General features: G+C 36.8%; 2 protein-coding genes and 1 long non-coding RNA gene across 3 annotated transcripts; all 3 read right to left on the bottom strand.

The window, feature by feature from the left end:
- Positions 1-1301: 1301 nt before the first annotated feature.
- Positions 1302-1856, bottom strand: LOC134176264 (uncharacterized). Its single transcript, XR_009969288.1, has 3 exons — positions 1826-1856; positions 1661-1736; positions 1302-1591 (listed from the first exon to the last, which is right to left on the bottom strand). It is a non-coding gene; the product is annotated as an uncharacterized LOC134176264 (long non-coding RNA).
- A 3814-nt stretch (positions 1857-5670) lies between these two features.
- Positions 5671-8638, bottom strand: LOC134176227 (uncharacterized). The gene is made up of 5 exons (XM_062642910.1): positions 8445-8638; positions 7794-7889; positions 7161-7307; positions 7036-7094; positions 5671-5946 (listed from the first exon to the last, which is right to left on the bottom strand). Exons 1-5 carry the CDS (start codon positions 8608-8610, stop codon positions 5860-5862), a joined length of 555 nt encoding a protein of 184 aa, XP_062498894.1. The 5' UTR covers positions 8611-8638; the 3' UTR covers positions 5671-5859.
- A 2932-nt stretch (positions 8639-11570) lies between these two features.
- On the bottom strand, positions 11571-12221 carry LOC134176134 (uncharacterized). Its single transcript, XM_062642812.1, has one exon. The coding sequence runs from the start codon at positions 12216-12218 to the stop codon at positions 11688-11690; it is 531 nt and encodes a 176-aa protein (XP_062498796.1). The 5' UTR covers positions 12219-12221; the 3' UTR covers positions 11571-11687.
- Between the last annotated feature and the right edge of the window lie 4 nt (positions 12222-12225).

Below are 12225 nucleotides of genomic sequence, written 5' to 3'. Positions count from 1 at the left end.
TCTTTAGGCCTGTCTTCAAGTGTAGATCAGTACAGCATAATTGTGAAATCTTTAGGTAGTTTGTATACTGTTCAATTTTGGTATACGTACTTTCTAATGTAATTCTAGTTGTTTAATTAAAACAACTTTTAAATCTAAAACAACTGAATGCATATGGCATCATCTTGCAATATACACAAGTGCACCAATTCTTGAAATCAGTTGTTAATTAAACATGTGCATATCTGATCATGCACTACTTCTGCAAATGTGCAGTTTCTGAAGCAAAACTACACATACAAACTTCTACTGGCCATGCTAATCTTTTGAAATAGTTTCAGTAGTTAATATTAATATATTCATCTATAATAGTTATGTATCTCACTTTAGATGCAAAAGGCTAATGAATTACAACGTATCCAAGTGGCTGATAGAGATGGCACTTAATCAATGTGCTTCTTAGTATTACTGTTTTTCTAGTAGTGACGATATGAGTTTTCTACACATATATTAAGTTTGAAAGGAATTGAATGTTATCTTCATGTAATATTAGAGCTCCGATTATTTGGAATCAACTGATAAGTATGGACATATCTGATCACTACTTCTACAAATGTGTAGCTTATGGAGTAAAACTGCACATACAAACTTCTACTGGCCGTGTTAATCTTTTGAAAGAGTTTTAATAATTAATATTAATATCTTTATCTATAATAGTTATTTGCATATCACTTTAGCTGCAAGGTGCTAATGAATTACAATGTTTCAAGTGGCTGGCAGAGATGGCACTTAATTAAGGTGCTTCGATCTGATTCAAATTGTTTTCTATTGATGATATGAGCTGTTCTGCGCAAATATTAATTGGGTTTGAAAGGAATTGAATCTTCTTGTAATACCAGCTCCGATTATTTGTGTTTGTAATTGGCCGATAAGTATGGGCATATCTGATCACTGCTTCTCCAACCATTCACTTTCTGAAGTAAACCGCACATACAATCTTTACTGATCTCACTAATCATGTTAATCTTTTGAAATAGTTTCAATTATTCAAATTTATCTCTTTATTTAATATAATTAGTTGCAATTGGTTGCAAAATGCCAATAAATTCGAAGTCTTTATAAGCAATAATTTATACCAACAATGTACATAGAGGTACTACATATTTTCACTAATGTTTCTGTTGCTGGTATAAATTGTTTAATTAATTAATTGAGTATTAGTATGCAAATATCTAATTACCACTTCTGCAAATGTGTGTATACAAGAAATAACTTTTCATGCAAACTTCTACAGACCGTTATAGTTTTAAAAGGTAGGAAACTTTAATAATTTAACGCTAAAACTTCACTATTAGTATCTAGCTGCAATATATACGTGCTATAAAATTTTTAGAAAAGTAAAAATGCCAGACTATCTACATGAGCAACAACATGTAAGTCTATACATCATACATTTGTCTTCACTACACATAGGTAGAATATACAGGCCATAGCTGTTACAGTTTGAAAAGTATAAATCAATGCTTGTACACATTCTTGGTAAGAACTTGGAATATCTTGCTGTTCTTAGACCTTGAGCATTTCTTGATGGCATCTGTTAACTCAAGAGTAACTAGAACAAGTCAAAAAATCATGTCATACAGTTAGATGCCATTAACATCTTCACACATGCCCAACCAACATTTCAGTAAAGTTGACAGAGATCTTGGGTTCTACGTGGCACGAGATTGCGGAACAACTTGTGTCGACCAAGTGAGCTAAATCACAAAAAATCCTAGAAATAAGTCAGTACAAGAATACAAACTAAAACTACCTTCTACCGTCTACATATACTACAAAATCAAACCAAGATCTTGGCAGCTGCGGTGGTCTTCCAGGATCTTTCAAGATCTTGAGGTGTAAACGCCCTGCCGCATGCGCAAAGATGAACAGACGACAGTTTGCTTCTGTATGTACTTTCTACAGCAAGCAAATAGACTCTCCTTGTAACTATTGTCTAAAACAATACGTTTATTGAACGAAACAAATTTCTTGTGATTTCTTGACCACACCCTTAATTTTTCTTGCAGGAACCTGCACTAGCCAAAACAGCAGGTAACACAGTCATAATGCATCCAATACTCTTGTACCGATTAGGAAAACAAGCAAAACGTTAATATTATTATTGTCGTGCTCAACTAGATCAGTCTGGTTTGTAAAGTCTATTACAAGTATCGGAAGCAAACCCTGCTTCAGAAGTACCTAGACCATCACGGCTGTCTAGAAAAAATACATGACTTTACGAAGGATCCGAGTAGGTCCCAGAAGTACTGTTTTCTGTAAGTGCTGCAGGTTGTGATGACCTGGAATAATGTCCAGCCACCGTGCAATACCTGCGTGCACTGTGCCCAAAGCTCCCAAGACCACCGGAACCACCAGTGTTCGACAATACCACATGTGGCTTATTTCCACTCGCAAGTCGCTGTACTTCGCCAACTTCTCAGCATGTTTCTTGCCAATTTTGCTATCAGTAGGACAGCTGATATCAATAAGACAACAAGTGTTTGTCTTCTTATTTCTGAGACAGATGTCAGGACAATTGACTTTGATCTTCCTTGCAGTGGGGATGGTGGTATCCCACATCATAGTAATGTCATCCGTCTCCACAAGCCTATCAGGATGATGCCAGTACCATTAGTATTGTGTCGTGCTCAACCAGATCAGTCTGGTTATTGTTATTATTATTATATTATTATTATTATTATTATTATTATTTGTTGTTGTTGTTGTTGTTGTTGTTGTTTCAAATATGACAAACCAAAAGAACACAACAACTTTATTGATATCATACTACGAATAAGCCAACCATACTATAACCAATTTAAAAAGAAAATTACAATTATTATCATTATCAGAACACCAAATTATGTTTATCTCAAAATCTATCAACTCCACTGCATTATTGCATCAAATAGCTCATGCCGGCAGCTCACATATGCCCAACATAATTAAACACTCAGTTCAGTAATGTACCTCAGTAACCTGGGTTAGTATGTAGATTTAACAATAACACATAAACTTTAAATAATCAACTAATTCGACAATTGTATATTTATTTACTCCACTGCATTAGATTGTCAATTAATTAATTAATTACAGCATGAAGGTACACACAAGGAATTTTATGCACATGCAGATTTAAACTAACTGCTACAACAGTCTATTTTAGCCTACAACACAAGTAGAAGATTACAAACGAATTTCTATTCGACATCACTGCATGCGGTAAACCACAAATACCTAACTATTACCATAGGTCTACACATTTGATTCTTCAAAAGCGTCAAAAACATGTCTAGATAGCCTGTCGTACGTCTATTCTAACTAGATAATTATCCAGTGAATTAATTATCTAGTGATCGGAGTACAAGCCACCGATCGCGACAGTTCACAGCTGCAGATTGCGTAAACTACAAAGAAGCCTCTGAAGCCTGTACAAGCTATAACATGGCCAAAGGAACAATAATAAAGGTGTGACATGTACAACGCATGCGCTAAACAATTTCTAGGTGTCGGCAATTCTACTCCGCCCCGGAACAAATCCGCGGAAGAAGACAACATAAAACAGCGTCTAGAGATCCGAGGGACAACATGTGCGCAAGCGTATTGCACAACTTTTAGTTACTGCGCTTGCGCATTTGATCAATTGAACAAATCCGCTGGCATACGTGTCATACGGGAACTTGACACTGCCAAGCTCACGTGAGTCTTGTCGCGCGCCGAGAAGATAGGGGCGTGTCTTAAAAGTCCGAGCACCGTCCCATCTCCGTTTTCCTCACGATCGTTTAGAGGGGCTGAGTTGTTTGTGTATCGAAGTAGCCAGGAAAATTTTTTAGCGATTAAAATTAATATTACTTTGCTTAAAATTAATATTAATTTTTTAAATATGTAATCTAATTAAATATGTTTTATAAAATCTGTTATTCTGTTATCAGTAGTAAAATTATTATTTTGCGTTTTGTCGTTTCGTGACGTCACATTGTCAGATGCCCAACGCACGCTCCGCGTTTGAAAAAACCTTTCTAGACCAACTTAGTTTTTTGCATACATACACTTTCTTCTTGGTAGCCAAAACTACTGACACAGTGGCATGTTTATTCTATCACATCCGTCCTAGACACTAGGTCCCGTTTGTTTGCGTGCGACGTTACAGCGACGAGTTGCGCAATTCTAGTACTGATGTTGGCTGTCGTGTACGTGTCTCGTGGAGAATGCAGCAACTGTACGTCGTGTTCCCAGTATAAAATGCAAACAGTTTGCAGAAACGGCAACTTCAAATCTGTTCCAAAGCATTGTTTTCCTGCTGAGGTGACGCCCATATAAGTTGGGTGTGTTCAACGAAGTTCTGTATTGTATGCATGCTAAGAGTTGTACGTGTAACAGAGATCGCTTTTGCCTAAAAAGTTAGCTTCCGCGAATGTCTCTAGTGAAGTCCTAGGAATGGAGGGGGTTTAGAGTACGCGACAACGCGGTGTGTGTGTTTGTGTGTGTGTGTGTGTGTGTGTGTGTGTGTGTGTGTGTGTGTGTGTGTGTGTGTGTGTGTGTGTGTGTGTGTGTGTATGCGCGCGCGTGCAAGTCAGCTCTCTTCTCTTTCTTCATTGATTGGTTAGCTGGAGATAAGTTGATACTTAGATTATTTGGTTCGTATACGTACTTCAGATTTCTGAATTTCCACAGTACCAATGAGTGAGACAACTCAAATAGTAACTGCAACAATTTCATGTCATAATACTGTTGAACTCTATCTATAGAGAAGTACCCAATGTCTTGAAACATGAATTTCGTATATCAGTCAGAAGCTTATTTAGTTATTAGTGCCACGATGTCCAAACATAAAAGTGGCAAAGTTTGTACCATTTCCAGAGCTTGTACATCATACTCTAGTAAAAGAGGTTGACCTTACATTTAAAATTTTGTGCATTTATTCATATTTAATTTTACAATTTCTTCTTGTAATCATCCGCATCAACATTCAATTTTATTTCTTTATTGGTTGCATCAGATTCACTAATGTATATATTTCCTATCATAATATTAACATAAAATTTGGTTTGTTGCATTGTTATTGATTACGATGACGTCAGGTGGTTGTCATGGTGACTAATAAGGAAATAAGACTTACGCGTGACAAAAGGAATGGAAAGAAAAGGTAGAAGAAGAGAAAAGTCTGTTTTCTGGGTATTCGTGCGTTAGTTTGACATAGATTGTTGCGACGCAGCCATTGTTACGCGACTACGAGACCATGATTGTTATGCGACTAGCTAAGTAAACGAGTGATACGATTGAAGAGTGAACGAAGAATTGAAGTCAACTAGAAGAAGAGCAACTGGCAGTGTGTTCCCGCAGCTGAGTTCCCGCGTTTGTTTGACAGAAACCATTGCTACGTAATGCAACCATTGTTATGCGAATAGGTGACGACTTGGACAATTTTAGTTACAACTTTCCAGGCTGGAGTAGAAATGATATATTCCAAAAGGAGGTCAACGAGTGGCGGTTTAACTCATTAATATCTATAACCTTGGATACCGGCGTAAACGCTCGCATGCCTTCTCTATTTTGAGTGGACAGGTGAGGTAAACATTATTGCAATATAAAGGGAAAGGAAGGTCTGTGTTCAATCCGTACTTTCGGAGAGAGAGCAGGGGTTACAAAGTGATGTCTTTCACACCCTTGGATGGACTGTAACTGGAATAGCCTATTGCAGATTCTAAGAATTTGTGAAGTCATTAGCATGAAACCACTAGTGCTACTAAATACGTACGGACCATATGCTTGCACACACTTTTTCAATGCAAGATGTTCTAGCTGCCCATTAATGGATGCATTTTCTGCTGACGACAGCTACAGTACCATTGCTTCTACTTTCAGACAAAGAAGTTGCCGATTCTGATCAGACATTGTTGCAACTGCAGAAAACTGCACGCCTTCCTGCAGCAAAAACATAGACTGTAAACACACAGATTTTGGTATTGCAAAGCTACTTCGTAATTAATTTCTATTGTAAATTGCAAAGAATTTATGATAATATCTAACAAAAATCGCTTAATAACTTCTGTACTCCAAATTCCCATCAATATTATAGATTACTTACTAGTATTACAAATTTATCTACTAGTAGAGTCATTGTACAGTATCTAGTCTTGGCCTCTCAGACCCGTGTAGCGCCAATTCAAATTCAATCGGCGGTGTGGGAGGCCGAGACAACATTGTAATAATTAAAACAACGAGAGTGAAGTCGGTTAGACTCATTGGACTGTATAAAAGTATGTAAACAATGTTCAAAATCTCACCAACGCGACCAGCAACAGGTTCTTTGGCTATTCCGGCAAAAGCTCCTCCTCCTCGCGTAATTCACGTGCGTTTAGCTTAGCGACTGCGTGGAAGAGCCTGGCTTGCGAGGCTACATCCGATCGACGAATTGGCTTTTTGCGAGACAAGACTTACCCGAATAAGGTTGAGCCTCGTAGTCACTTACGCGTATTTCATATATTAATTAATACACGGAACGAGTTCAAAAAAACACAAGGAAAGTTTATATACGTCAATGTACTGTTAAATAGAGTTTACAACAAATTACAAAAGTTTTTATTTGCAAATTTTATTTAAATATTTAATTAATATTTTTTTAATTTTTTATTTTCTTAGTTTTAATAATTTCTAATAATTTTACATATTTTAATAATTTTTTTAAAAATTTTAATAGTTTTTAAAAATTTTAAATAATTTTTGTTAATTTTTAATATTATATTTTTTAATAATATGCAATATTTTTAAATTTTTAAATTTATTTCGTAACAATTTTATGGATAGTAATAGCTTTAACTACAACAATACTGGCAACACATTGCTACAACAATTGTAATGAAAACTATCTCAAGTAAAAAGAACTACAAAAGAAATAGTGAGTGAGCTTGAAACAAGCCTCACTCTGCACAATATCCATCATGTATGATAATTTTTAATAATTTTAATGGTACCCGTATTTAGTAAGCTTAAAATTTGCAACAATTTGCTCACCTGCATAAAAAAATCCCACAAATTGTCTGCATCGAGGATTCCTTTGATATGCACCCTTTCTGCAATGTATTCAACATATTGTATTCATTGTACCGTTTTCTTCTAATAACTAGAACATATCATACTTCCAGCAATCAATGGGCACTGAAATTCTGATGATTCTGAGTCACATTGATCGAAAAAATAAAACAGAGGGATAGGAGTGACGTTAGGAAACCTGGGAATGCTTATAGAAACATTTAGAGTAAAGACGAGAGCAGTAATGACCTTGTCTACAGAAAGCAAGCAAACAGCTATTTGGCATCCCACATTTTTTATATAGTTTTATAACATCTTTTGTTTGTTAGAGATTAGTTAAAATTTTAACTAACTACATTTTTTACATTAACACATTAATATGAATTACCAAATTAAAATATATTATTTTATAAATTAATCTAATTATTTTACTATAGGCTTTACTCATTTAATATCAATGATTATTGGCAAACTTTTTAACTAACCTTGTATGATGCACATGTAAGCATATACATTATCACACATTATATTAATAAAATTAATTAATTTATAAATTAGTTTGATTGTGGTTACTTGAACTTCTAGTCCCAAGTAGCTATTCTAACTTTGTGTGACGCATGGGTGATCATATACATAATATATAACATTGTCACATATGACATTAACAAAATTTATTTATTTATTTATAAATTTTTTAATTAATAAAATTAATTAAATTAAATACATAGATCGTTTCTCACTTGGAACAAATGAAAAATCATAACTCATTGTTTTCGATTTTGTAAGTAGAGGAAGTCCTGTTGTACGCAACTGAACGTCCTCTAGTCCAGAAACACCTGCAAAATAGACTTTTAAAACTTTAGACTAATATGTAAAACCTATGTGATTTAATGCCTCTAGATAGCACAGATTTCAAGTTCGGTGGAAGCAATTCATTAATTAGATTACAGTGGTCAGGTCTAACCCACACTAAAAGAAGTGGTTACAAAGATGGCAATAACTGATCTGTCTATCTACCCGAACAGTTAAAATTAGGAAATAGTGTAAGCATGCTCTCTACCTACGGATTCATTATATAAATATAAATATTTAATCTGTTATGTATATCTTTTGCCCGGATATTCCGTTCTTTAATTAACGTTCTGGTGAAAGTATTACTTTCAAAGTTGGGCTGGGTCAGACCTACAACGCCGAATCAAATCTACCGGCCCTGCTTATAGCTTTTATTGATAAAGAGACGGAAATATGGGGACAACAAAGAATGCGGAAATATACTGTCAATTCTAGCCAGAAGACGGAAGTTAATTTCCCTATTCAATTTCTACAGCAGCGATCGATAGCTAAGACAAAGGCCCAGAATTTTCGCGCGCTCTAGTAGATAATTGCCATACCACAGCAGATAGGGCAGAGCTGCTCTGAACTCGTCAGATTGAAATCGACATCTTTCTTCAGGTCACATGCAGCTCGTACTTCAGTAGGTAGAGACGAGGAAAATCCAGCAAATAGACTAACAAAGCCGAGTAAATAGAGAAAAACTCCGTCGAAGACAAACGACATAATCAAGAGCTATCAGTAAGAAACAATGATGAGCAGACGAGCATGCGCTGTAGTTCGTGTTTTCATGCATTATTTAGTCAACGTTCTGTCTTCTATTCACTTTAGATTTGCTGTTTGTACTCTCTAGTCTCTTATGTCCATCTAGTATTGTAGGTGGCGATAAAGCCTAGAAAACTGACCCATCGAAAGAAGATGGAGTCTGACTAACAAAATAACTCGTCAGAATCACGTGAGTTTGGCAGTGTGCGGTTCCCGTATGTACGAATACATCTGCTTGACAGATTGGTTTCCGTAAGTAAGAAAAGGGCGTGTCTTTCGTGTTCGGGCACCGTCTCATTTCCGTTTTCCTTGCGCTCGTTTAGAGGGCTTAGCAAAGACTGGTTTTGTTTATGTATCGACGTAACCAAGAAAATTTTTTTGTGGTTAAAATTAATATTAATTTGCTTAAAATTAAAACTAATATTTATATCACCTGATCTAATTAATGCTTGTAGATAGCGCAGATATCAATTTCGTTAAAAGCAATTAATTAAATTAGTTGTCTGGTCTAACGCACGCTAAAGGAAGTGGTAACGCAGATGGCGATGACTGATCTGTCTTTTCTACTCAAAAATTTAAATTGTCTGGTCTAACGCACACTAAAGCAAGTGGTAACAGAGATGGCAATGACTGATCTGTCTTTCCTACTCGAAAAATTAAAATTAGGGAACAGTGTAAGCATGCTCTCTACCTACGGATTTATTATATAAATATAAATATTTAATCAGTTATGTATACCTTTTGCTCTATTTTCAGTTCTCTAATTAACATTCTGGTAAAAGTACTACTTTCAAAGTTGGGCTGGGTTAGACCTACATTACCGACACTGCAAAGCTCACGTGAGTCTTGTCGCGCGCGGAGCAGAAAGGGGCGTGTCTTAAGAGTCCGAGCACCGTCCCATCTCCGTTTTCCTCACGCTCGTTTAGAGGAGCTTAGCTGTTTGTGTATCGACGTAGCCAGGAAAACTTTTTAGTGGTTAAAATTAATATTAATTTGCTTAAAATTAATATTAATTTTTATAATACCCAATCTAATTAAATATGTTTCATAAAATCTGTCATTCTGTTATTAGCAGTAAAATTATTATTTTGGGTTTTGTCGTTTCGTGACGTCACATTGTCAGATGCCCAACGCACGCTCCCCGTTTTAAAACCTTTCTACACCAACTTATTATTTTGCATACATACATTTTTATCTTGGTAATCAAAACTACTGACACAGTGGCATGTTTATTCTATCACATCCGTCTTAGACACTAGGGGCGCGCCTCCACTAGGGCTTAGACATGTTTACAATCTGTTTAAGTCTAAACTTGTTTAAGAATACTGGTGTCTCCACTAGCGTTAGACCTGTTTAACTCTAAACCTAGACAGCTTTTGCTAAACATGTTTCAGAGGTAGTTTAAGTTTAACAGTCATGTGATATAAATGCTCGTTCCAAAACGGTGGATGTTAGTTCTTTCACGCTGTTCTTTCTCTTTCTGTGGGGACTATTGGAAGAAGACAGAACTAGGCAATGTCAGAGAGTGCGTAGACTGACGCTGATGGTCAGGAGAGAGCCATTTTGACGAAGACAGCGACTTGTGTCTGTGATTGTTCTTCAGACGACGAGACGACGATCTCCGACTGTCTGGTGCACAAGAAACGAATTCGCGCGGTACAACATAGTCCCGGATAATTCTTTTAGTTGCCCGGAATAAATGGACAAGTGGAGACGCTGTCTACTAAACATGTTTAGAGTCAAAACATATTTAACGTTAAACATGTTTAAAGAGCAACAAGTGGAGACACAGCCTAGGTCCTAGACTACAGCGATGAGTAGCACAATTCTAGTACTGATGTTGGCTGTCGTGTACGTGTCTCGTGGAGAATCCAGCAACTGTACGTCGTGTTCCCAGTATAAATGCAAACAGTCTGCAGAAATGGCAACTTCAAATCTGCTCCAACGCATTGTTTTCCTGCTGAGGTGACGCTCATGTAAGTTGGGTGTGTTCAACGAATTTCTGTATTGTATGCATGCTAAGAATTCTACGAGTAACAGAAATCGCTTTTGCCTAAAAAGTTAGCTTCTGCGAATGTCTCTAGTGAAGTCCTAGGAATGGATTGGGTGCGGTGTTGGCGTGTTTGTGTAAACACAGTACAATATTGTAATATTGCTATTAAATTACCTACTGTTTAGAGTAAAATAGAAAACGCCAGTCCACCCATGATTCTTGGAATCTTGTATGTAGTATGCCTAATCAATAATTGTAATTATATAGCGTGTTTCACATCCGGGGTCTTTGACGCCAACACGCTGTCTTGTCGCCAAACCGTCGAAATTTTTTGGCGACAAAAGAAATATGTTTGGACACCCCTGACTACGTCTTCCACAAAACAACAGGCGAAGGCGAATGGTAGATATCAATTAAGTCGTCATAGGCCAGAAGCAATGCCATTACTTGCAGCTCTTAAGTAACTCTGAAAACTGACGAATAGATTTTGTTTGGTTTGCAGTGACTTTAATATTAACGATAGGGAATGAAATATACGCTTATGTGTATGGATTGGCTTCAGATGAATATGGCTGTGTTGCTGGAAATACGAGAATGTATAGAGAAGCTTGGACTGTGTCTCGATGTTCGATAGTTTTAGTCCTAAACTTACAGTATTTCATCCACATTAGAGAGTCTTCCTGAAGTTTTTACAGCAAGTGCGCTAAGTGTCACGTGTGCATAAAACCATGTGGTTTCACACGTGTTGTAAGCTGTCATAGTACCATGAGGTTTAACACGTGTTGTATGCTGTCTTGTGTGCATAGTACCATGAGGTTAACACGTGTTGTAAATTGTCAACCGTGTTGTGTTAGTGTTAGATAGGTTATAGGAAGAACTTGTTATATGGGGTTACCTTCGTTAGTGAAAGACACATGCACACAAGGGCGTCACATGGGTCCCAAAAGTGGGGGGGCGCAAATTTGAAGCTGAGATATGTGACGTAATTCATGGCGTCATATATATTAAATTCTTTTTAATATCAACATTACAAAAAGTTTACTAACTATTGTAGAGGAAGACGTCTGTCACAAAGAGCACCAAATTGTGAAACAAGATCATCAATATTACTCTCCAGTTCCTTAGCAATGTCGCATTCGAAGCACATCAGAGCAAGGGACCGGAGGCGCTCGTCAGCCATCCTAGTTCGCAGCCATGATTTTAGTCGCCTTAGAGCAGAAAACGACCGCTCTGCAGTTGAAGATGTAGCAGGAATGCAGAGAAACAACTTGAACAGTTTGAAGACTTGGGGAAACAATTCTGTGCAACGGAGAGAAACAAACTGACGAGCAAGAGCACCTATGTTGCCGGTCTCCACAACGTCTTTAGAAAAGTGCAGTTTAGAATAATTGTAAAATACTCTTATTTCAGACGTGAACTGAGTGTTGTCAAAGTCACCTGTGTAAAAGTGTAATATCTCACTCACAAGCGACTGATCTGGCGCCGATAACGAGACTGACTCGGACAACAACTTCTCAATTCCACAGAACACACGGTAATCTTTGCTACAAAAGCGTCGAGTTAGGTCTGATACCATGATATCC

The sequence above is a fragment of the Corticium candelabrum genome, chromosome 2 (genome assembly GCF_963422355.1).
Source record: "Corticium candelabrum chromosome 2, ooCorCand1.1, whole genome shotgun sequence".
Lineage (NCBI taxonomy): Eukaryota > Metazoa > Porifera > Homoscleromorpha > Homosclerophorida > Plakinidae > Corticium > Corticium candelabrum.
This window is presented reverse-complemented; position numbering and strand designations above follow the sequence as displayed.

What these genes read in the sequence shown, in the direction of transcription:
- LOC134176227 (XM_062642910.1), bottom strand. Translation starts at nt 8,610, where the DNA reads ATGTCGTTTGTCTTCGACGGAGTTTTTCTCTATTTACTCGGCTTTGTT. An exon ending in TGATTTTTCATTTGTTCCAA is followed by an intron (nt 7,308 to 7,793) that starts GTGAGAAACGAT and finishes TGCTTTCTGTAG; the next exon opens with ACAAGGTCATTACTGCTCTC. An exon ending in TGTGGGATTTTTTTATGCAG is followed by an intron (nt 5,947 to 7,035) that starts GTGAGCAAATTG and finishes TTTTTGCTGCAG; the next exon opens with GAAGGCGTGCAGTTTTCTGC.
- LOC134176134 (XM_062642812.1), bottom strand. Translation starts at nt 12,218, where the DNA reads ATGGTATCAGACCTAACTCGACGCTTTTGTAGCAAAGATTACCGTGTG.